The 26,530-nt window shown below is 38.7% G+C and overlaps 1 protein-coding gene, 1 non-coding gene and 1 pseudogene across 2 annotated transcripts; 1 reads left to right on the forward strand and 2 right to left on the reverse strand.

Moving 5' to 3' along the window:
- Positions 1 to 386: 386 nt before the first annotated feature.
- Positions 387 to 26,530, forward strand: part of LOC125582453 — a 30,051-nt pseudogene continuing 3,907 nt past the window's right edge.
- On the reverse strand, positions 14,651 to 16,002 carry LOC106416266. The gene is made up of 3 exons (XM_013857125.3): positions 15,789 to 16,002; positions 15,278 to 15,640; positions 14,651 to 15,194 (listed from the first exon to the last, which is right to left on the reverse strand). The coding sequence occupies exons 1-3, from the start codon at positions 15,835 to 15,837 to the stop codon at positions 14,812 to 14,814; spliced, it is 795 nt and encodes a 264-aa protein (XP_013712579.1). The 5' UTR covers positions 15,838 to 16,002; the 3' UTR covers positions 14,651 to 14,811.
- LOC125582696 lies at positions 22,793 to 22,899 on the reverse strand. Its single transcript, XR_007320152.1, has one exon. It is a non-coding gene; the product is annotated as a small nucleolar RNA R71 (small nucleolar RNA).

Below are 26,530 nucleotides of genomic sequence, written 5' to 3' on the forward strand. Positions count from 1 at the left end.
TAGCGAGGCCACTCACCCGTCTGCTGTGCAAAGAAGCGAAGTTTGTTTTTGATGCTGACTGCCTCGCTGCGTTTCAGATTCTCAAGAAGTCTCTAGTCAGTGCTCCCATTGTGCAGCCACCAGATTGGGACTTGCCATTTGAAATAATGTGTGACGCAAGTGATTACGCGATTGGAGCTGTTTTGGGGCAGAGAAAAGACAAGAAACTCCATGTGATCTATTATGCCAGCCGAACGCTTGATGATGCTCAAATCAAGTATGCTACCACTGAGAAGGAGTTGCTGGCAGTAGTTTATGCTTTCGAGAAGTTCAGGTCCTATTTGGTGGGCTCGAAAGTAATTGTGCACACAGATCATGCAGCCTTGAAGTACCTGATGACGAAAAAAGATGCTAAACCGAGACTCTTAAGGTGGATCTTACTGCTACAGGAGTTTGATATTGAGATCAGAGACAAGAGAGGAGCAGAAAATGGAGTGGCAGATCATCTTTCCCGAATGAGAGTGGAAGCTGAAACACCACTGGATGATACATTACCCGAGGAGAATGTCTATGTGATCACCTTGCTGGAGGATGAGTATTTGGATCAGGCTGATTGCTGTGTCATGAGACAAATTCAGGATGATCTACCATGGTTTGCAGACTTTGCAAACTACCTATGTGCTGGAATTGAACCACCGAACCTGAAGGGGTATGAGAGGAAAAGTTCATGAGAGATGTGAACCACTACTACTGGGATGATCCCTTCCTCTACAAGAGATGCTCAGATGGTTTATTCAGGAGATGTGTTCTGGAGAATGAGATGCAAGGGATTCTTTTCCACTGCCACAGTTCAGAATACGCAGGCCATTTTGCAACATTCAAGACGGTTTCTAAGGTCCTGCAGGCTGGTTACTGGTGGCCTACACTTTTCAGAGACGCCCATGAGTTTGTCTCAAAGTGTGATGCATGTCAGCGGAAGGGCAACATCAGTAAGAGAAATGAGATGCCCCAAAATTTCATCCTTGAAGTTGAAGTTTTTGATGTATGGGGAATTGATTTTATGGGCCCTTTCCCATCTTCTTATGGAAATGAGTACATCCTGGTTGCGGTTGATTATGTCTCCAAGTGGGTGGAAGCAGTAGCCAGCAAGACAAATGACTCTAGTGTTGTCAAGAAAATGTTCAAGACAGTCATTTTTCCAAGATTCGGGATCCCGAGAGTGGTTATTAGTGATGGAGGCTCTCACTTCATCAACAAGACGTTCGATAAACTGCTGAAGAAACATGGAGTAAAGCATAAGGTAGCTACACCTTATCATCCTCAGACAAGTGGGCAGGTTGAAATATCGAACCGAGAAATCAAGGGGATTTTGGAGAAGGCTGTAGGCAAAACAAGGAAAGACTGGGCTGTGAAGCTTGATGACGCCTTATGGGCGTATAGAACCGCCTACAAGACTCCCTTGGACACCACTCCTTTTAATCTGGTCTATGGAAAGTCTTGTCACCTACCTGTGGAATCTGAGTACAGTGGTTTTTGGGCAACGAAGTTGATGAACTTCGACATTAAAACCGCTGCAGAAAGGAGGATGGTTCAGTTGAACGAGCTGGACGAGATTCGGTTGAATGCCTATGAGAACACCAAAATCTACAAGGAAAGAAATAAGGTGTGGCATGACAGAAAGATAATCCCGAGAGACTTCGCTGCTGGAGACAAAGTCCTTCTGTTCAACTCTAGACTCAAGCTATTTCCTGGAAAGCTTAAGTCTCGTTGGTCCGGACCTTTCACCATCACAGAGGTTAGACCTTATGGAGCTGTTGTCTTGGAAGAGAATGGGGGTAAGTTCACATACAATGGCCAGAGGCTAAAACCTTACTTCACAGATGCAAAACCCGAAGAAGGAACCAACATTCCTTTATCGGAACCTGATCTCGCCTAAGGACAACAAAATAGTCAGGCTCGCGACTTTAAACAAGCGCTGAGTGGGAGGCAACCCACATGGTTTGATTTTCTTTCTCTTTTGTGATTATGTTCTCTTGTGTGAATTGATTTTTGGTTGTGTTTTTAGATGATTTTCAGGCATGTATCACGATCAGGCAGAGATCGATCGATCCAACAGAAACAGAACGGGCGATCCATGTAAGAGATCGGTCGATCCGGGTGAGGTAGAGCGGTCGATCTCAGGATATGATCGGTCGATCCGACTCGTATGGATCGGTCGATCTAAGGAGACATAGCGATGACGACTCAAGCGCTCACGACACCGCTGCTGGACCTGAGGCAGCGGAGGACTCTGATGATGATGGAGCATTGGATAGGCGCTCGAAGAGGCGCACTGACAGCAACGCCTGATCGGTAATCTCTCTTGGAATTATTTTCACACCGAGGCGGTGTGAAGTAAGTCTGGGGGAGGATGCTACTTATGTACCATATTGCATTATTTCTTTCATTTTCTTAGTTTATCGGATTTGCTTGTGTTTTAAAAACTCTCTACGCAGTTTTATCAGACCCTGTGATGATTATTAGACTATTTCCTTGTGTGTTGTGCATTACATTTCATATTGGCCATTTTTCAGGACTGTTAGCGCAGACAAACCGAGGAACCACTTGACCAAACAACCTCTCCTTAAATCTTTTATCAAGTCTCGGTACTCAACTATTTTTGACCATTAATGAATTTAATTTCTTTTGACCAGGAATCAACATCAGGAAACGGTACACCATATACACATTCAGGATTTTCTTTACCACATTTTACCACTCTTTAATAATCCTGAATGGCCAGACTCATCAATAGTTTGGTACCACACCTACACCTTACCCTTTTATTTCATCTCCATGCATTCTTACACACTGATCATATGTGCATACATGTGCAAAAACAATGGAGAGATTAGGGTAGACATGGTTCATCCGACTGCTTAGGTAGGATCTGACCATTTAGGTGGTTAGACACAGACCTGTGTGTCTAGAGGTGTAAATAGAAAAATTGGGTGTTGTAAGTGTGTGATTGCATCGCAGTGTATATATTCGATTTCGGTTTGTATAAGTTTTCGTTCTGAAACATAAAAAAAAAAAAAAAAAAAAAAAACCAGATATGAATCGATTGATTACCACAAAACATTTGCAAGTAATCGGTCGATTCTAAAAAAAAAAAGATTCTAAAAAAAAAAAAAGTTCATGTTTATATCTCATTCAGTAGATTTGATTTAGACATTTTATTTTTATTTTGTGTACCAGAGATGATGCGTTGTTTAAATTTAGGGTTAGAGTTTGAGATTTGTTGGGTTTTGATCATTTGAGATTTGAGCAGTTCGAAAACGTGGTTATCAATATATTCGGTTTCTCCAGCGATTTTGCATAATGTTTTGCATTTTTTGTTATCGCTGATACCCACAAACACTTGAGCCTCACCTAATTAAACACCGAAACAGCCTCCCAAACACTGAGCCCGTTATACCTGATGGAAATATCTTTGGTGGAAAGGTCACACCCTTTTTAATGAATGTAAAGAGTTGATTACTTGAAACTGAGACTTGCAGGTCTGAAATATGGAAAGGTTTGCGCGGTCTTGGTGGGGTTTTGGAATGAATGCCTTGACAGTCTCTGATTTAAGTGGTTAGCGAAATCACAAGGTAAGGTCTACCGAGGGTTAGTGAGCTCCCAAATTTTAATCCTCTTTACTTGAGGACAAGCAAAGGTTCAAGTCTGGGGGAGTTGATATTCCGTGTTTTTAACGGTTTTAAACTCGTTTTGGAGCAATTAAATGGTCGGTTTTAATTAATGTTTTGGTCTATTTGATGCGTTTTGGTGTTCTTAAGTGTAATATGCAGGTTACTAGATAGCTTGCAAGAAAAGAACGCATTCGGGATTTATTAAGAAGCAAGATGGACCGAACAATGGACCGAATGAGAAGTGTTGATCGCACAGGACATAGATCGGTCGATCCATTGTCTGTGGATCGACCGATCCAGAGCTAAGAAGAAAAGCCGTGAATTGTAGCGACATGCGTAGCGACCAGAACTTGTCGCTGCGGTTTCATGCACTAGATCGACCAATCCTACCACTGAGGATCGGTCGATCTCACGCTCTACGGGCTCCACACGCACCAATGAGCTTTTCACTCCTTTTTACCCACTCCCTTCAATAATGGACGGGAAGGGAGGACTTTTGGGACTCAGAAAAGATTGGAGACGACCAAGAAGGAGATTTACAAGTTCTTGAGAGAGATTTGAGAGTTTTGTAACTTGTTTTGTGTGATTTGTGAAGATTTGTAAAGGAGTTCATCTCAAAACCATTTGGAGAAGATCTTCTGAACCTTTACTTTGTTTTAATACAATCTTATCATGTTTTCTTCATCAAAATCGTGTTGTTCTTGCTTAGTTATGTGTGAGTAGTCATCTAGTTGGGTTTAGGGGTTCTCATAGGGGATTTCTTGATGTTTTGATTCATAAAACGTGTGTAGACTAAGGGATTACGTTTTGGTTCTTCATCTAATGGATTTCTTACTGCTTGAACTGAATTGATCACTTAGTTCATGATATCAGATTGTTTGATGCACCGAAAGTGATTGTTTGAACTTCCGAAAACACTTTAGATGAGCAAAGTGTCCTTAACCCTCGGAAGTTGATGTTATTGCGCTTTGTGAACATATTGAACCTGTTCTTAATGCTTGTTTAGAAATTGAAACTCAGCGGAAGTTAGTGTGGAGATTTCTATGACATAGAGAATTAGCGCTACGGAAGTAGGTTAATTCTAATATCGTGTTTGAGTTCTAGACGGTTCTTAATATATCCCTGTGTCTGCCATTAATTGTATCTTGATTAAAAAGAAATCCCTGAGAATTCCCAATGCCCAACCTTTGTTTTAAAATAGTTTTCAAATCGTTTAAATCATTTTTTTACAGCTTGTTTATGTTTTGTGACACTAAAGAAAATTAAATAAAAACCATCAAAAATATATCTTCGTTCGCTGTAGCTATTAACTTGTCTGCAACTCTACGTGTGATCATCGGTCCCTGTGGATTCGATCCCGCATTACTACTGCGTACTTTACTGTGCACTTGCAGTTAGATAATCAGGTTAAAACTCGACACATCATGTACCACATTCGACCTGATTGTTTCAAACCGTACAAGGCTTTATTCAGCTTAATGCAATGCTGTTCTCAAGAACCTTTCTTATCTTTGAGCTCAATACCCTCTGGAACTTTCATATAGATTTCATTATCCAGTGGTCCGTACAAGTATGCAGTCACTACATCCATTAGGCGTAAATCCAAGTTTTCTTTTATGGCCAGACTGATTAGAAATCGTAATTTAGTTGCATCCACCACAGGGGAGTACGTCTCCTCATAATCTATTCCTGGTCTCTGTGAGAACCCTTGTGCAACAAGCCGTGCTTTATATCTCACTACTTCTCCTTTCTCATTTCTTTTCCTCACAAAGACCCATTTGTATCCCACTTGTTTGACATCTCTTGGTGTCATGATTATAGGGCCAAAAACGCCTCTTTTCTTTAATGATTCTAACTCCACGTTTATAGGGCCAAAAACACCTCTTTTCTTTAATGATTCTAACTCCACGTTTATAGCTTCTTTCCATTTGATCCAATCTGATCTTTGCATGCATTCATATATGGACGTGGGTTCTAGATCCTCATCTATATCCATGATCTCAAGTGCTACCTTGTATGCAAATATATCATCGACGTCGATATCTTTTCTGTTCCATTGTGTTCCAGACATTATCTAATTGATCGAGATCTCTTGATTATCCGGACCTGGTGTACCCTGAGGTTCAGCGTCCCGAACCTCATTGTATGGTACCATTGGTCGAACCGGTTCATTTGGTATGGTCGGCCCACTCGGCTCGACCAGTTTGGTCGGTTATGCCGGTCCATCAATGTCATGGACAGTTTTCTTAATGCTCTCGGATCCAACACCTCTCTTGGACTTCCGAGGCTGTTTATCTTTGGAACCAATAGGTCTACCACGTTTTAAACGTTGTTTAGACTCTATAGCAACTTGTTCTTGTCTCTGGACTTCTATTCTTATAGGTGCATTACAAGCCGGTATGTATGACTTAGTCACTCTATTCGGGTCAGCAAATGAATCTGACAACTGATTAGCTAGCTTTTGTAGATGTATAATCTTTTGGACTTCCATATCACATTCTGTAGTCCGAGGATCTTGCCAAGATATTGATGGTCGAGACCATTCTATTTCTTTTACTAACCGGCTGTTCTCTCCCCCTAAGGTCGGATATGTGGACTCATCAAAGTGTGAGTCTGCGTATCTGGCCTTAAACAAATCACCCGTGGTTGGCTCAAGATACTTTATAATGGTTGGGTAGTTATATCCAACATATATTCCCATCCTTCTCTGTGGTCCCATTTTAGTTCTCTGTGGTGGAGAAATTGAAACGTAAACGGCACATCCAAATGTTTTGATGTGGGACACGTCTGGCTCATGACCCGTGAGTAATTGGGATGGTGAATATCTATGCTCACTAGATGGCCTGATGTGAATCAGTTCTGCTGCATGTAATACTGCATGTCCCCACGCTGATACCGGGAGTTTAGACCTCATGAGTAATGGTCGGGAAATCAGCTGTATGCGTTTAATAAAAGACTCGGCCAAGCCGTTCTGTGTATGTACATGTGCCACGGAGTGTTCCACACTTACCCCCATGGACATACAGTACTGATTAAACGCTTGGGACGTGAACTCACCAGCATTGTCTAGACGTATAGTCTTTAAAGGAAAATCTAAAAAATGTGCTCTCAGTCTTATGATCTGAGCAAGAAGCCTTGCAAATGCCAAATTTCGTGTGGATAGTAGGCAAACATGCGACCATCTAGTCTATGCATCAATCAGGACCATGAAATATCTAAATGTCCCACAAGGTGGGTGTATTGGTCCACATATATCTCCCCGAATCCTTTCCAGAAAATTTATGATTTCCTTATTCACTTTGACTGGTGATGGCCTAGTAATGAGTTTTCCTTGTGTACATGCTACACATGTGAGATTGTTTTGGATAACTCCTTTGAATGTGTGCCCTTGAGAATTCATTATCAATTTTCGCATCATACTAGTACCGGGATGGCCAAGCCGGTCATGCCATAGAGTGAAATTGTCGCAGGAATTAGCCTCGATCATACTGATCTTTGCATAGTATAGACCAGTAGACATTGCAGGTATGGTTTCTAGGATCTTTCTACTGCCTTGGGTGATCGAAATGATATTAAGGAACTCTTTACTTCCTTCTTCCCATGTTTCAAGGCGGAAACCGTTTATCCTTATGTCCTTGAAACTCAATAAGCTTCTTTTAGAGCTGGAAGAAGGCATTTTGATCTCTAGGTGAGTGCCCTTAGGCATCAATATATATGCCTGGCCATGACATTCAATCAGGCTTGCTACACCCGCAATGGTATGTATATTGGCATTTTGCATTGTGAGATTTATGAAATATCTTTTGTCTCTAAGAATTGTGTGACTTGATCCACTATCCACCACAAGTATACTCATCTCATCATTCATTTCTATATATAAAAGATTTATAATCTCAGAGACTTTTATAAAACTTTAAAATAAAACTTCATATTATAAATTCAAAACATCAAATAGTAATGAAACACAAAAAAAATCATAAAACAATCAAACAACATTCGAATTAGTCTTTAAGACAATCTGATGTCTCATGATCCATAAGATCATCCTTTTCGTGGTCGAAATCATCATCAGCATCATACCCATTGTCATGAACCATATGGGCTTCTGGGTTCTTGTTCTTAAGGCTCTCTTGATAGAGTTCACATAAATGCTTAGGAGTTCTACAATTCTTGGCCCAATGGTTACTCATCCCGTACCTGTGACAAACGGATTTGGTCGAGTAAGACGGCTTGGATATGCCGCCTCGACCGCGGCCAAAGGTGGCTCTTCCACGGCCATAGCTGGAACCACGACCACGGTTATTGTGGTTTCCATACCCTCGGCCATATGAGTAGTTGTCATGACCACCACGTCCCTTGTACCCACCACGGCCTCTGCCGTGTGATCTCCTTTCATTATAGACGTGGTTGCTTTCTTTGGGATCTTTCTTTTCATGTTCAGCCTTGTGGGCTTCTGGTAATGGTGCTGATCCTGGAGGTCTCATCTCACTATTCTTCATCAGGAGTTCATTATTAGCCTCGGCTAGAAGTAGGCACGAGATCAGATCAGTGTATGTGGTGAAGCCTTTATCTCTATACTGCTGTTGCAGCAACACATTTGTGGAATGGAACGTAGAGAAGGTCGTATCCAGTAACTCTTTCTCGGTTACTTCTTCACCACAGAGTCTCATCATTGAAACTATTTTGAACAATACAGAATTGTATTCATCCACAGAATTATAGTCCATGAATCTGAGATTCTTCCATTCATATCTAGCCTTTGGTAGTAGCACCGTTTTCTGGTGATCATATCTACGCTGTAAAGCGGTCCAAAGGTCTAGTGGATTTTCCATTGTAAGGTACTGATCTTTTAAGCCTTCAATGAGATGGTGGCTTATAATACTTATAGCCCTATACCGATTCTTATCATTCTCATTGTTGCCCTCGATGATAGTATCACCGAGTCCCTTTGACCTCAGGTTGATCTTTGTATCTAGCGCCCACTGCAAATAGTTATCTCCAGAGAGATTAAGGGCTGCATAGTCTAGGTTTGAGATTTCCGACATCTGGATCACATTATCAATCAGATTTTAGGGTTTTATAATGTGATCATTCGACCATAAGACAAACAAGAATCTCGGCCACAATCAAGCTTTATGCGGCCATAACTCAATCAAAAGAATCGTTCATATGAAAACTACTTGACCATGGTGCGAACAATCCTAATTCATGTTTCTATATGTGAAAAAGAGATTAGGCCACACGACCATATGCTTTATTAATGCAATCAATTCGAGTTTGTATAATCTATATGCTGGTTGATAATCAAGACGAATGCAATTCATATTCGGATTTAGATGTCATGCAAACAACCTTAGCCAATTCGATTTCTATTTATGAATTTAGGGTTTTGATTTAAATAATAAGCAGCCGGTTTTAAGCAATATGAATTCAAGGTTTCAAGGCCTTTAGGATTTTAAATTTGAGATTAGATTATTCAATCAATCTATCAATCCTAAAACCTCAGATCATCAAACATTCAATCAAGACAAGAATAATTAAAAAACGGATTCAATTATTAGGTTTAAGGGTTTCGATTCCTGAACTAGGGTTTTTTAAATTCAGATCATGAACAATCAATAAAACAATCAACAAGTTCTAAGGAATCGATTTCTATGTCTAGTTATGAGATTATCGATTTAGGTTATAGGTTTTAGGGTTATGATCAAGAACATGGGATTCCATAATGATGGATTAGGGGTTTTAGGTTCTGATCATTACGTTCTCAGATTTAGTCTTTATACCTTTGTTTTGTAGGTCTGAACCGGACCTCCTAAGATCTGAGATGAGCTGGGACGGATGGACGCAGGACGGCTCCTATCGGGTCGCGGTGCCGAGAACGATCGCGAGCTGATGCTGTCGCGGGTGTGGTTGCGTCTGGTCGGGATCGTGATCTGCGCTGGATGCAAGCTGAGCTAAGGCTGAGGACGTTGGACACGAACAGGGAACGTCTAGGAGCTGAGCTTGATCGGAGTTGAGACGAGACGGAGGTCGTCTAGGATCGTCGCCGCCGGCTTAGGTTTTTAGGGTTTGGGAGTTTTGATTTTGTCTCAGGGTTTTTGGAGTCTATCGTGCTGATAACGTGTTGTAAAAGAATGGAGAATTCTTCTGTTTATTATTAATGAATCATAAGGTTTCTTTATATAGGAACAAGATATGAGTCCGTTGCGTTGCAACGGGTTTTGTGTGATGTTTTAATTTAATAAAAAAATATAAAATAATAAATAATTTTATTATAGTTTTATGATTGTTTTTTGCATATGTTGTTTGAAATTTATTTTATAATTAAAAACCATTTTTACACATAAGTTTAAGTTAATATTTGTATTTTATAGTCATCGTACATAGATGAATTGCTATAAACTTTGTTCTTAGGATTAGATAAAATACTATATCTAAACGTTTAAACTGAACACAGCCCGAAATAAGAAACTGAATGAAAAGTAAAAAAAGATGAAAGTCAAATATACCAATCGAGTCAATGACAACATTATACATGTTCTTATGTAATAATTTAATGTTTTATTAAATAATTCTTTAAAATTTTATTTTATTAGTATTTAAAAAAAAAAAATTCTATTTTATAAATCTCGTTTTTATTTACAATTTAGAAAATAATATTAAATACTCTTTTAAAATTTTGTTTAAGATTTTAGAAAAAGAAAATTACTATCATATAACCTATTACAATTATCTTCTCTCTAGAATTTCAGAAAAAATAAATTACTATCAAATAATTATTTTTAGTTACTAATAAAGAAAATTTATATTTTGTATCAATACTAATTTTACACATCTTTTGTTAATTAAATAATTTTTAGTATCATGTTCATCTTCAAATACTCTCTTAAAAATATTATCAAATAATTTTTTTTATTTTAGGTTTTTATATAAATAAGAAAAACAACTATCAAATATTCTTGTACAGTTTTTTAGGATTTTAGAAAAGGAAATTAATATTACATAATGTTTTACAATTATATTTTTCTTGGATTTATAAAAATAAAATTTCTATCAAATAATTATTTCCAGTAAATATTAACTATTTTTAAAAGTTGCCATTTTAAAAATTTATTTTTTTCCAATATCACTAATATTTTTTACAAATTTTCTTGTTAATTAAATATTTTTTACTATCATGTTTATCATAAATTTTTATAAGTACAAATTACAATTAAATAAAATTTTATAGTTTACTCTGGTCAGAATTTTTTTTTTAAAAAGAAAAAAATTCTTAATTGATTAAGATTAGAAAATAATTTTTTTTTGGTAGAAATCTCTTTTATTTAGGATTTTAGGAAAAGAAGAAGTTATTTTTACATAATGACAGTTTTTATTGACATATTCGCAATCTATTTTTTTAATCGACACATGTCACAATCATATCAGGTGAAATATTTGAAGTTAATTTTGGTTTATATTTTTTTAACAAAAAATTATTAAAAAGTAAAGTTAGTTAATTATAAGAAAAATAAGATTATTTTTATATATTTATTTTATGTAGATTTTTAAAAAGGAAATTAATTATTTTAAAATTATTCTTTCTTTTAGGTTTTTATACAACTATTTTATTTTTAATAAAAAAAATTCTTTTTATTATTTATATATATATTTTTTTGTTCACCCTGTTTATTATTTATATATTTTGTCTTATACATACAAACACATATTCATCATATTTACACATATTCATGTACAATAACAACATCAAAATATAAAATTATGTTAGCATCATAAGATGTAATAAGGATAATAAAAAGGTTAGTTGTATCAAGAAATTAAAAAAAGATACTGAGGTAATACTTTTCATGTAAATACTATTGTGCTTTGTAAAAATAATATGTGAAAGCTTAAACCTAAATATAGATGTAAAACATTTGTAGCTATTTTTGGTCATACTTCTTTAACATACAAAATTATCTACTAAAAAGTGAAAGTTAGTTACTTATAAGACAATAACAAGAGTACTTTTAAAATTTTCTTCTAATTAGGATTTTTAAAAAGTAATATTGTTTATTTAAAAGTTAGTTTTTATTCATTTCTTTTACCAAATAATTTATTGTACTTGTAGGATTTTACAATTCATTTTTGTTTAACATTTTTTCTTAAAAGTTAATATTTATCTTTTATAATTCAATATCTTTAGTATCTCTTAAAACAAACATTATAAATAATAATAATAATAATAATAATAATAATAATAATAATAATAATAATAATAATAATAATAATAATAATAAGACTATTAAATAATATTTATAATTATTTTTTAAGAAAAAAATCGTTTTTTTAATTTTAGTATATATATTTTTGATTATGAGAAAGTTTAACACATATCACATTTTCAAATATATAACTAACATTGTCACGATCATGTAAATTAGCAATTTTGAAGAACCAACCTTTTTATTAAAATAATAATAATAATAATAATAATAATAATAATAATAATAATAATAATAATAATAATAAGACTATTAAATAATATTTATAATTATTTTTTAAGAAAAATCATTTTCATTATTTTAGTATATATATTTTGATTATAAGATAGTTTAACACATATCGCAATTTTGATGAACCAAACTCAATATAATATTTTATAATTATATTTTCATTAAAATTTTAGAAAAAGAAAATTATATTAAATAAATTGTTTTCAAATATTTTTTTTTAGATTTTGGAAAAAGAAAATTTCTAAAATAATTACTACTAAATATTTTTTTTTAAAAAATTTTACTATTAAATAATTTTAAAAGTAGTTTTTATCAAAATTCGTTTTATTATCTTATTATATTTATTTTTAATTATTATATATTTAAACACATGTCACAATATTATAAGGAAAATTATTATTAAAATAGTCTTTTGCAATTATCTTTTGATTAGGATTTTAAAAAAGGAAAATTACTATTAAATAATATTTAAATTACTTTTTAATAAAATTCGTTTTTATTAATATCTTAATATATATATATTTAAACACATGTCACAATATTATAAGGAAAATTATTATAAAAATAATCTTTTGCAATAATCTTTTGATTAGGATTTTAAAAAAGGAAAATTACTATTAAATAATATTTAAATTACTTTTTAATAAAATTCGTTTTTATTAATATCTTAATATATATATATATATATATATATTTAATTATTAGATAGATTAACACATGTCACAATCATAAAATATATAGTTGCCATGTGTCGCGATCATTTTAATTATCAACTTTGAATAACCAAGCTTTATATAATAAGATTACAAAGTATAAGAAAAATGAAAGTATCCAAAACCTAATACAACTGGAAATAGGAAAACTACTAAAACAGAGAAAAGGAAAACTGTAGTGGCCGACTCTGAACCTCCTTTTGGCCGACTGGACTTTCTTCTGGTCTTGGTTATGGGTCATCCACTTAATGATTTATAACAATTAGTATATTATTAGTATCTGTATGTGGGCCTTTAGAAAACCTAGTATAACGAATAGAATAAACAAAACCTAATGAATTAAAAAAATTCCGCTGCCGGGATCGAACCCGGATTTCAAAGAGGGTGGGGTTGACCAAGGCGTAAACCCTACAAGGCGTAAACCCTTGTTCTCAATTCAATTTGAAATTAACCTTTGTGCTACAGCGGATCTTGTTGTTTAGAAACAAACATAATTATATTTATTTAAATGTGAAAGCTCAAATATTAGTAAGATCCCCCTGGTTCTGGTTCTGACATGGAAGAGAAAAAAAAAGACACATGCCAAGAGTTACTCGCTCGAGAAGGCAGTGAGCAGTGGTGCGTTTCCTAAACATATGCATGGCTGAATGAATGAGAAAACTAATGATGGATCTGTTATATGATCATACATGACAGAAAGTAAAGCAAAGCTTATGGATGTTCTAACATAATTAAGAGACAAGTTTCAGATTCAGAGATATTGGTTAGGAAACCAAGTGATAATCTAGCTAAACCTGATCTAGAACAGCAGACCGACTTATTAGTAAAGTGGTCATTGTCTGACCAATTGACGCGCACCAGACCAATTCCGTGTTACCAGTTAAAAATTTGATAATAATGGATCGTCCATGGTGTTAACGATGTTGAAAAAGGTGGTGATGGGGACGAAGACAGTGACCTCTCATCCTTGCATGGAACTTCTTCATGAAGACGTGAATATACATAAACCACGTTATGTAGATTAATGGTTTATTTTGGGATAATTTTTGTATATTACTCCATTAACAGTTTAAAATATCTTAATTCAGTTTTAATCATGTTTTGGCACTGAAAGGCTATAATAAATTTGTGTCACATGCTCTCCTTGGCTACTGTGGTGATACCATCTTTCCGTAACATGTTGAATCTATCAAAATTGTTCACTTTGGGACATTTTCTGATTGTACCTTGTGGACTTGCTCTGCCATTAGGGACTTAGTAATGATGTTCAACTACAGGAGAGCATAGGACTCTGTGAATCTGTGAGGGAATATAGAGTTTTCATAAGCTGGAGGACTAGACAAGACTAATAGCCGAGCCCTCAAGAACACTTGTCATGAGGTTCCTCAGTTGTTATTTTATTTGTGTATTTTTCTCATAGTTTCCATCTTCATATCTTCATGAATCACTTATGTTATCTTTTGCTTCTAAATGGAAATTATCTGCAGTAGATGTTGTTCATTCTTCCTTCCTCTGTATACCTCTGTTCCAGCGAGCAACCTCACCAAATTCATGACTTATCCAAAGACTTTAGGTTACTATAGATCCCTTTGTTCAATAGCGTGGCACACATTTTATAGGTTTGAATTCCAATCCCATTTAGTTTTAAGTGTGTAATTAGACATCTATTCTGAAAGTCTTTTATATGCGTTTTACAGGGAGGATATATGAGTGTTAGCTAGGTTTGTGGTTTAACTATACTAAGTAAGTGAACTTCTTCTCGTTTTGAACTATGTCAAGTGGAAGTGATACGTGGACACCAAGTAAGTCATTCCATAACAAACACCAAAACAAGACACATTATTATTGTCCAAACTTAAAACACAAAAGACTTAGTAGCAGCCAACTAAAAGTTCTCCCAGAGACAACACGTGAAATGAAGTAGAGAGATGAGACCGTGTAACTAGACTACTACTAGTCGCTGTTGCTGCCAGGAGGTGAAATACGGACCTTGAGAACACCAAACTCAGCATCCCAAGCGATGTGGTGGCTCAGAAGTGGAACACCAGGAGCACAAAGGTAAGCACCGTTGACGGCTCCCATGAAGATACGGCAACTCTCGTCGTGCTCGTACACCTCCTTGTTTTCACCGTAGAACTTGACTTCATTCTCATTGGGAAGCACCAATATATCATCACTACAAACACCTGGCAAGTCGAATGAAACGCAGACACTTCCATCACCTCTTCGTTGTGTACTGTAGTGGTCTGAACGCTTAGGACCTTTCACCACAAATGGATGGTCCTCCACTTCAGCCATGATGTTCATATCATCCATATTGTATCTCCCTGATTTACCTGTAAACAAAAAAACTAAAACTAAAGCGCATTTAATGGAATATGCAAAAAAAGGTGTGATCTTTATTTGAGTGGATTCGAACCTGTGTTGGGAGGGAGAAAGTGAGTACACTTGTTGTCATGGTCTTTGACTTTGACCCTTGACACAATCATCCTCAAGACTCCATCTTTCATCTTCGCATCTACCCCGGTTATCTCGCAGCAGTCACACCCTAAACCGGCGGTTCCGGCGTACTCACGGGCGTTTTTCTTGTCGCTGAGAGTTTCTTCACCGGAGAAAAAGACAACCTTTTGTCTCACGGAGTCGACTCTGTGGCGGACCCCGTCGTCTGGAACACCGGGCAAGTCGACACGGACGTAAAGGTTGTCGTTTTCGAGGATCTTGATCTCCATGAAACCCTTCGGACCGTATCTCTGGTATTCGTTGTTGGTCGCGTGTATCCTCCCTGTGTGTTCGGTTATAACGCCAACAGAACCACAAAAGAAGAGACTAGCAAAGATTAACAAAGCAGCAAACTCATAAAGGAGGAAACTTTATTGTTTTTTTTGCACCAAGTAAAGTAAGGGAGAGTAATCGAAGAGAAAGAAAGAGACCTGGGATGAAAGGAACTCTCGACATGTCAAGAACTCTTGTCTGAGCCATATCTCTTCTTCTTCTTCTATGTGATCTCTCTCTTGTTCGCTGTGATGATTTTTGTTGAAATACAGCACTCTGGTCTTCGCTTGCTTCATTTACTTACCTTTGTGTTAATGTTTTTTACTGAGTGAAAAAAAACATTAAAAGCAGCGGTGACGTAGTACCGATTATCCATGGTAAAACATTTTATGAGCTGTCAATTTTTCTACTCTCCCTCTCCCTCTCCCTCTCTTTGGTTTCACATAACGACAAAGACCAATTTTAAAAATAGTGGTTCAACGTATTTTTTTAAAGAGTTTTAACAGCTTGTAAAATACTTTATCTTTTATGTTTTGATGAAAATTGTTTTTAAATATTTATCCTGTTTATTTACGGTTTCCTTTGAATATACAATTCAATTTCACAGTGTATTCCTTAAAAATATATAAACTTTATTGGGAGTGTTCAGAAATATATGATGATTATCCTTTATTACTTTTATTGTTTGTTCACTATAAGAATCTTCTCCTGATGAACACTATATATGTTCAAAAGATTATACAAACAAACTATAAAAATGTTAGTATTGTTTTTGTTTGGGGATTCATTATGAGGAGAAAGCTGGTATATATAGTCCGTAGGCTCAAAGAAACGTTTAAATAGCAATAATCATTCGATATAACAGAGAAGAAATTAAAAAAGCACCATATTCTACTCATGAAACCATTTAATGACAGAAACAAACAAGAAATTAGGCAATCTCTCTCTCTCTCTTTGAAGTTTCTTACAACGATGGTTAAAGCATGCAAGACGCTGAGTCGCTGACGTCAATGATTTTCTTCGTTTAAAAGAGCTGTCAATCTTTTTTTTTTTACTCCCTCCATTTAAGTTTTCGCATATATACGACAAAAAGAAAGAAAGATCTACCTAGCAATGCAACGTGTCCTTTTTAGCAACGAAACTCTCTCCTCTATCGTCTAAAGAGATTTACATCCATTTTGTTGAGATCCAATTCTTTTCAACTTATTTACATGGTTTTATTAAAACTTTTTAGATTCATGGATTGTTTGAACTACAAGTTAAAGTTCGTTACTTTTTGAAACAACCCTAACATATCGCGTTATAGATTCTTTATAACCAACCGGCTATGACATTCATGAGATGATATACGTAGAAAAAATGTAAACTAACATATAGATAGACACAAACTGCAACAAAGTCCACGCCATACATGCCCTATTATTCAAAACCATAAAAGAGAAAATAAAAGTTGCCGATAAGAAAAAAAAAAAAAGTTGCCGAAAAGAGAAGACCGACCATAAACCCTAGACACCATCATGAGTCTAGACAAGACATTCGGGCTCTCATCGAAACATGTCGCTTGTAATCTTGTCTCGGGCTCTGTCCTCGGAATCTTTGGAACGGTGAGCCACAATACTCCATCGTCAAGTTCAGCCTTAGCTTCCTTCACCTCGAAAACCCACTGGTTTGTAAACCACTGTGCCTTCGTGTTTGCGTGACGCCAGCATAGTTTAAGATAATCCATGTTTGAACCGAGACTGTCGATAAACTAGTAAAGAGAAAAGGACGAGTTCGTGTTTTATTAGATCAAGGAGTCGAAACGGAGTTACAAAAGGGGGAGAGAGAGTGATCAGAATTAGTCCGGCGAAAGCTAGTTCGTCGAACCGTACAAGTCGGCGAGATAAGATATGAGACCCTAGATCTAGCCGAAAATGAATGTCGTAATTTGCGGATCCCCTCGTCGTTGCCTCTTCTCCTCCTTTTATAGATGGTCTCTTGTTGACCTAATTCGCCTTGACCTAACGGGCCTTCTCGACGATTGGGCCGAGATGTCGGGCTGCTGAATCGAGTCGTCGAGCCGATGACTTACGGTCATTCGCTCTGTCGGCTAAAAGTAGTCAGTAATCGAGCCGACTACTGGTTCGCGAGTCGACGAGCCGAGCTCACCTGTTTTGATCATGTTTCAGGACAATTATCTTGTGGGCCTTTTGGTAGGATCAGGCCCATACCCAACAGTAAGCCCCCCCAGTTCGCTGGTGAGTAGCGTAGCCGACTCAGCGAATCTGGAAGTAGGGTTTACAAGACAATTGTTCTGGACTCGCGATCCCGCTCGACTCCTCGATTACACGGACGACTCATTTGCTTGTGATTTGTGGTTTCATTTGATTGGTTCGACCGCTGGATTTGTTCTGAACCGATTCCGGTTTACCTCGAGAAGTCGAACCGTCGCGAGACATGGTGAACTTCACGTGCCTAAATGGGCCTACATAAGCCCATCTAGGTCTAATGATGACGCCTCGGGGTGCGCAGTCTCTCCTTATAAATACCCCTCTCGCCTCTCATTTTCTTCATTCTTCATCGAACCCACAAGTACTTTCTCTCTCTTTCTCTCTGCTTCTCTCTCTATTTTCTTAGTCCTTAGATTTCCTGAATGTCGTCGAGTGGTAGGCTTACCAGAGAACAGAAAGGGAAGACGGTGGCGAGAGGACCTGAATCGAGTCCTCCGCGAGTCATCGAGTCGAATTCTTCTTCTGATTTCGAGATGATTCATCGCGATGCCATGATGGACACAGTGAACATGGACACGCCCTATCGGGTCCTTGTCGCTGATGCGGCGCGTCAACTTCATGGGGAGAGGAAGACGACCGCGTTAATTGCGAGAGACGGTCAAGGTGGAGCGAGTGAGGGAGAAATTTCTCTTCCCGGTTTTGTCCCATGTTGCTATCACCCTGGGAACATCTTCGAGGATCTTCCGACGCTAGCTCCGGAGCTGATGCGTTCCTCTGTCGTGGAGGGACAAGCATGGGAGAATGTCGAGCAGACTCGTTCGACCCCTAGCAGTGTGAAGATGCTGCTGAGAGCATGTGGAGGAGTCGGGGTTACTTTTCTGATTCCGACGAGGACTCAGAGACCGTGGTCTCCTCCGGTGGGATTTCAATGCGTGTACGAGTCCTACTTTTAGAACGAGACCAGACTTTGGTTTCCGATTCCTAGACTCGTCACGTCATATGTGAGACGTCGTGACGCGGCGATAAACCAATTCCTAAACGGTGTTTTCCTTCTCTCGGTAGCGTTAGCGGTGGTGGCAGCGGAGATCGATGTGTCGATGAGCGTGCGAACTTTCGAGGAGCTGACATATCCTAAGTCGATGGGAGATGGACTGTATTCGATCCAGATGAGGCCTAACTACAACGTGATCGTTGACCATCCCAATAGGATAAACAACTGGCAGTGTTTCTATTTTTACGTTAAATCGGACAATTTCGCCTTCGAGGAGCCGCCCGGCGACTCCTTTCGATTTTTATGGAGTCATGGAATTGGTAGAATGCTGTTGATAGTTTGCCGTAGGCTCATATGTTCCCTCCTGATGGTTTTGTGTTTGTTTGCAGTTGAACATCCGGATACATCCACCTATCCTGAGGATTTTGTAGCTAGCGCTCGAGCTGTCGCATCACTTGCTCAAATAAGTTGGAAAGATATTACTGTCGAGGGGATCCGACGAGTCGTTGATAGAATTTTGAGAAGCAAGTTTCCTTAGTATGTTTGTACACTTATTTCTTGCTCTGTGTCCATTAGACTTCGACTCATCGATTTTTCGCAGGGGATTGGAGATCTGATCTTCTTCCGTTAATTACTAGGAACAAACGGCGGTTCTCTATTTTCACTCGTGCGGAGCAAAAGGCGATCAACGCGGCTAGGGAGATGAAAGAGCTTCCAGATCTAAGTGCACTAATCAAGAAGAAGTTGGGCGGGGCAAAGAAGACGTCCTCCGCGACTCCTGGTGAGGTGGCTGCTTCTGCGACTCCGGGTGGGGCGACTTTCTCTGAGTCTCTACCTCTTGTAACCTCGTCAGCACTGACCGCAGATCCGGTTAACGTTGAATCTTCGAAGGAAGAACTTGCGCAAGAGTCTTCTGGTCGAGGGATCGCTGAGCCGTCGGTGACTGACCACAATAAGAAGAAGAGGTCTGCTCCCAGTTCGTCTGCTTCTGTTGAGGCTCGTGCTGGGTCTGAACCTGATGAGCCCCCAACGAAAAGGAAGAAGAAATAGAAGAAGAAGAAGAAGAGGACCGTTGGGGAGCGGTCGGAGCCCAACGAAGATGCAGGAGGTCGAGAGCTCGTTTCTCTCGATAGCTCTAACCGTGACGCCGCGGCTCGAGATAGCGCTGAGTTGGACGAGTCTCCGAACGTTCCGTTAGGGAGAAAGAAGCAATCATCTCGTGAGGGAAGCGTGCCTGCTTCCGTCGAGAAATCTCCTCCAGCGGCCAGGCGTAGCGGCTCGTCCTCGAAGGGGGGTCCAGTCAAGTTCCCGGATCACGTGGAGTTTAAGTACGATGGCGACACGCCACTCGCTTACGCTCCGATGGAATGTGCTGAATTAGTTCGGCAAATCCGGGGTGGCGTAAAAGACATGCCGCCGGTTAAAGACCTCATCTTCAAAGATGCCTATGTCGACGCAGCGAGGACTAAGGTTCTGGTAAGGATTGCTTTCCTCGTCTTGCCCCTTCTCTTTTTGTTTCTAGTTTTAACCTTTTCTTTCGTTTGTGCAGAGCGACGGGAGCGTGAATTACGTGGTCGAGATGTATGACTCGTCTCTCAAGGAAAATATCTCCAAGCTGCAGCAAGCCGAAAAGCTCGTGCGAGTGAAGGACGCTGTTCTCAATCGTAAGACGAGTGAATTTAAGGCGACAATCGATAAGGCTGCAGCGGAGCACAGTCGGCTACTTGGAGAGAAGAGGGCTCAAAAGGAGAAGTTTAAGGACAAGTTCGGGGAGCTGAAGGATAAGTTCAAGACCGCCGGTGAGAAGGTTAGGGGCCTCAAATGGGAAAAAGCCACTCTGGAGAAAGAGAAAGCTGCTTGGTGATATCTTGTGAATTTACATGTTTTTAACTTCTTATTCTTGCATGGTTTGGTCATTTAGAGCATCATTTAGGCACATTTAGGTTGCATATCATTGCATTTGTACATATCAGGTGTTGGAGAGCACCATGGATGAGTTAGAGGACCATTGGAGGGATTTTGAGTCCAAAGAATGAAGATGAGTCGTTGAAGGCTCCTAGCGGCCAGTCGTAGCGGCAAAAGATGGTCGCTACAGAAGATAGAGCTGAGGCGCCTAAGTACCGTAGCGGGAGTGTGTAGCGGGTTAGAGAGACCGCTAGAGTTGAAGCGCCTTCTATAGCGGTCTGCCTTAGCGGCATCATAAGGTCGCTATGCGTTCAGGACTTCAAGCGCCTTCTACAGCGGCCAGCCATAACGACCTCATGAGGTCGCTATGAGTTCAAGAATGCAGAAAAAATCGTCTAAGTATCCTAGCGGCCACACGTAGCGACCTTTTATGGTCACTACGGAGAAAAATATCTATGTTTTTATGGGTCAACCCAGGCTTGTTAGGTTAACCCAGCTCGAGTTTTAGTCTTCTATAACTACTTTTCAGACAAAAATTGGGGATCTATCTTGTTTTTCCAGAAAAGAACACAAAAACTCTACCAAGAGAAAAGCTTGAATCTTTAGTATCTTTTCTTCTTATTTTCTTGTATTTGTTTGATTGATCACCAATCATGATTAACACCAAATCATCTTTGATTCTTGGGTTTATCATGAAGATTAGTGAGTAGTTTCCTTAAGAATTCATGGGTTAGGGAGATTAGAGTAACTTAGTGAAGATCTATGGTGTTATTGTATTAGATCCTTGTATAAACTTGCTTGTTGAGTATTTTTAATGCTTGTTTAGTCTTGATCACTCTACACCTGATTTCTAAACACTTCTCATCAGACATGATTAGATGAAGTGTTTGAATCATCTCAACTAAGCTCTAGTGAGATTAGCCAAGGACACTTGATGTTAAAATTGCTAGATAGTTATTAAACTTGAACTTAAAGATTGCTTGATTGAATTAAGCCAAAGACATTTGATGTTTAATGATTTCTAAGCAAATGGACATTTACCTAGACATAGGACTTGTCTAAAATTGTGTTTAGACTTAAGAGATTACTCTGATTGAAAGCTTGTCACCTAGATTGGATCTTAGTTACTTGAAGTCAATTCCCAATACCCATGGATTCACTTGTCTAAATTGACTAAAACCTTGTTGTATTGTTCTGTTTGCTATTGCTACTTGTCACACACTCACCACTATTGAATCTGCTTAGCTTAAGAAATGACTTGTATTCTCACTGATTCACATCACTAGGACTGGTTCGACATTCACCCCACTATACTACAACATTTGCAATAGGCAAAAACCCTATTACCAAATTGGCGCCGTTGCCGATCCTGGTCTGATTGTGACATTGAGTTTGAGTCTTTGCTTGAGACTGAGTTTAACTTTGTTTTAAAGTTACTAATTCTACTTCTTCATCTACTTGTGATCGCAGGTGCATGAACCTAAGAAGTAGAGGCACTACACATCTTACTCCCTTGACAGATATCAAAACACTTGAAAGAGAGAACAGGAGAAGGTTAAGACAAGAAGAGCAAGATGCTCAGATACAAAGATCTGAACCTATGATGGAACCAGTTCCAGAACAACCTCAAGCTGAAGAGGGCAATGGTCAAGGAGCTGCCAACCTTCGACCTAGACAACCACAACGCCAAGCTAGAGCCATAGGTACATATGATCAACCGAACATAAATGGGAATAGGTTGGGCATTAGGGCACCCCCAGTTGCCAACAATAATTTCGAGATCAAGTCTAGCCTCATCAACATGATTGAAAACAACAAGTACCATGGACTTGCCTTGGAAGACCCACTAGATCACCTTGACAGATTTGATAAGTACTGTGGCTTGTCAAAAACAAATGGATTTTCAGAGGATGCTTTCAAGCTCAGATTGTTTCCCTTCTCTTTGGGAGACAAGGCTCACACTTGGGAGAAAAACATCTCAAGTGATACTATCACCACTTGGGATGAATGCAAGAAGGCCTTCCTCAACAAGTTCTTCTCTGCTACAAGGACTGCCAACCTTAGAAATCAGATCTCTGGTTTTCAACAAAGAGGACTTGAAGGATTTTCAGAGGCATGGGAGAGATTCAGAAGCTACTTGTCTCAATGTCCCCACCATGGCTTGAACAATGAGAGCTTGCTAAGCACTTTCTACAGAGGAGTCTTGCCTAAATTCAAAAGCCAACTCGACACTGCAAGCAATGGAAACTTCTTGGGGAGGACTGTCGAAGATGCTTTAGAACTCTTGGAGAACATGGCACAGAGTGACTCTGTATACAATGATGAATATGATAGAAGAGACAGAGGTGGTGGAGGAGAAGATATGACCACAAAGAGAGAGCTGAAAGCACTTCAAGACAAGATTGACATGCTACTATCAGAAAAGACCAAGAAAGAAGAGTTATATATGGTTGCTGAAGTTGATGGAGTAGAATGCCAAGAAGATATGTACTATGTCAATGCTCAGGGTACATGGTACAAGAAGGAGCCTGACTATCAATACCAGAACAACTACTAACAGAAACCCTTCTACAACAACCAACAGAAGCCATTCAACAACTACCAGCCAAGACCATTCTACAACAATCAGCCTAAGCCATTTTACAACAACAACCAAGGTGGTTACCAACCCAAACAGAACTTCCCTCCTGGATTCTCACCAAAACCAAGTCAACCTGCACAAGACCAAACTGGATCATCAACACAACCTCCACAAGAGAGTAGTACTGAAGCTATGCTGAAACAATTATTGGAGGGACAAACAAGAAGTGAGAAACAATTAGGGTATGAGCTGAAAAATCTCCACAACAAGATTGATGGGAATTACCATGATCTAAACAACAAGTTCAAAGCCTTGGAGAACCAGTTTGTCTCTATGACAGCCAGCTCAAGTCGCCAACAAGGTTCCTACCTGGAAAGCCTGAACAAAACCCAAAGGAGACAATGAAGGCAATCACCCTAAGGAGTGGAAGAGAGTTGCCTCCTAAAGTTCTCATTAAGGATAATGAGAAACAAGGTGGGGAGGTGGTCATCAATGTAGATGATGATGTGGTGATTGTGGATGAGAAGACTAATGAAGAAATCTTGGAGAAGATAGTTGAAGCTAAGGGCAAGAGAAAGATGGGAGAGGAGAAAGTTGAGAACAAAAATGAGGCTGCTACATCAACAAAGGAGAAATTGTTCACTCCTCCTCCCTATGAGCCGAAGCTTCCCTTTCCTGGAAGATTCAAGAAGCAACTCCTAGAGAAGTACAAAGCCTTGTTTGACAAGCAAATGAGTGAAGTTCAGCTCACCATGCCCATAATTGATGCATTTATGCTAGTTCCACAATACAGCAAGTTCTTGAAAGATGCTGTAGAACAAAAGAAGAAAGAGATGGAAGGGATGGTGATTCTTACTCATGAGTGCAGTGCCATTATTCAGAGACTGACTGTCCCAAGGAAGCTAGAAGACCCTGGTAGTTTCACCCTGCCATGCGCCATTGGACCTTTGACATTTGAGAAATGTCTATGTGATTTGGGAGCAAGTGTCAGCCTCATGCCACTATCCATTGCCAAGAAGCTTGGGTTTACACAATATAAAAAGTGCAAGATCTCTTTGGTGCTAGCTGATCTATCTGTCAAGCTCCCCATTGGCATCCTAGAAGATCTTCCTGTCAAGATAGGAAATTGTGAAGTGCCTACTGACTTTGTAGTGCTTGAGATGGATGAAGAGCCTAGAGATCCTTTGATCTTTGGAAGACCTTTCTTGGCAACTGCTGGAGCAATGGTGAATGTGAGAGATGGCACAATTGATCTCCACCTTGGAAAAGATCACATTCTCGATTTTGATATCAAGGAGATGATGAAGAAGCCCACAACTCAAGGAGAAATATTCTACATTGATGAGATAGATGCCTTGGCTGATGATTTCCTTGAGGAGTTAGCGATTGAGGACTCTCTTCAACATGCCCTGACCATTGAAAGAGAGACCCAAATGATTGAAAACAAAGAGAGTGATGAGCTAGTAAGAAGGCTAGATGTTCACCTTGAGGAGGATGCAAAAGATGAGTTCATGGAGTTGCCACAAATGACTCAACATGCTGCCTCAGCAGACATTCAAGAGAACCTCCATGAAGCTGATTGGAGTGAGCTCAAGGCACCAAAAGTGGAGCTTAAACCTCTTCCCCATGGTGTAAGGTATGCTTTCCTTGGACCTAATGAGACATATCCTGTCATTGTGAGTAGTGAGCTGACTGAGAATGAATTGTCTATGCTTTTAAATGAACTTAAAAAGTATAGAATAGCACTAGGATACTCACTTGATGACATTAAAGGAATCTCCCCATCTTTGTGCATGCATAGGATACATCTAGAAGATGAATCTAAAACTTCAATTGAACACCAAAGAAGATTAAATCCTAATTTGAAAGATGTTGTTAAAAAAGAGATAATCAAATTGTTAGATGCTGGTGTGATCTATCCTATCTCTGATAGCAATTGGGTTTCACCTGTGCATGTAGTTCCTAAAAAAGGTGGCATAACAGTTGTTAAGAACGAAAATGATGAGTTAATACCAACAAGAACAATAATTGGACACAGGATGTGCATTGACTATCGAAAACTGAATACAGCCTCTAGAAAGGATCATTTCCCTTTACCATTCATTGATCAGATGTTAGAGAGGCTATCTAACCATCCTTATTATTGTTTCCTTGATGGATACTCTGGATTTTTCCAAATCCCTATACACCCAAATGACCAAGAGAAAACGACATTCACTTGTCCTTATGGTACCTTTGCATATCGAAGGATGCCATTTGGGCTGTGCAATGCACCAGCAACATTCCAAAGAGCAATGATGTCAATTTTCTCTGATCTTATTGAGGATGTAATGGAGGTGTTTATGGATGATTTTTCTGTATACGGTTCTTCGTTTGCTACTTGTTTGTCAAATCTTTGCAGGGTATTACAGAGATGTGAGGACACTAACCTGGTGCTCAATTGGGAGAAGTGTCACTTCATGGTCAAGGAAGGGATTGTTCTTGGACACAAAGTTTCTCAGAAAGGAATTGAAGTGGACAAAGCCAAGATAGATGTCATGGTTGGTCTAGCTCCACCAAGAACAGTGAAGGATATCAGAAGCTTTCTGGGTCATGCCGGTTTCTATAGAAGATTCGTCATGGATTTCTCTAAGATAGCTAGACCATTGACCAGGCTGTTATGCAAAGAAGCTGCATTTCACTTCGATGGGGAATGTATGGAAGCTTTCAAAAACCTGAAGAATGCACTCATCAGTGCACCCATAGTTCAACCGCCAGATTGGGATCTCCCCTTTGAGATCATGTGTGATGCAAGTGACTTTGCTGTAGGAGCAGTCCTAGGCCAGAAGAGAGACAAGAAATCACATGTGATCTACTATGCAAGTAGAACCCTTGATGAAGCTCAAGCTAAATACTCTACAACTGAGAAGGAGCTATTGGCCATTGTCTTTGCATTTGAGAAGTTCAGAAGCTACTTGGTTGGGTCAATTGAACACCAAAGAAGATTAAATCCTAATTTGAAAGATGTTGTTAAAAAAGAGATAATCAAATTGTTAGATGCTGGTGTGATCTATCCTATCTCTGATAGCAATTGGGTTTCACCTGTGCATGTAGTTCCTAAAAAAGGTGGCATAACAGTTGTTAAGAACGAAAATGATGAGTTAATACCAACAAGAACAATAATTGGACACAGGATGTGCATTGACTATCGAAAACTGAATACAGCTTCTAGAA

Source organism: Brassica napus, chromosome C2 (assembly GCF_020379485.1).
Source record: "Brassica napus cultivar Da-Ae chromosome C2, Da-Ae, whole genome shotgun sequence".
Classification (NCBI taxonomy): Eukaryota; Viridiplantae; Streptophyta; class Magnoliopsida; order Brassicales; family Brassicaceae; genus Brassica; species Brassica napus.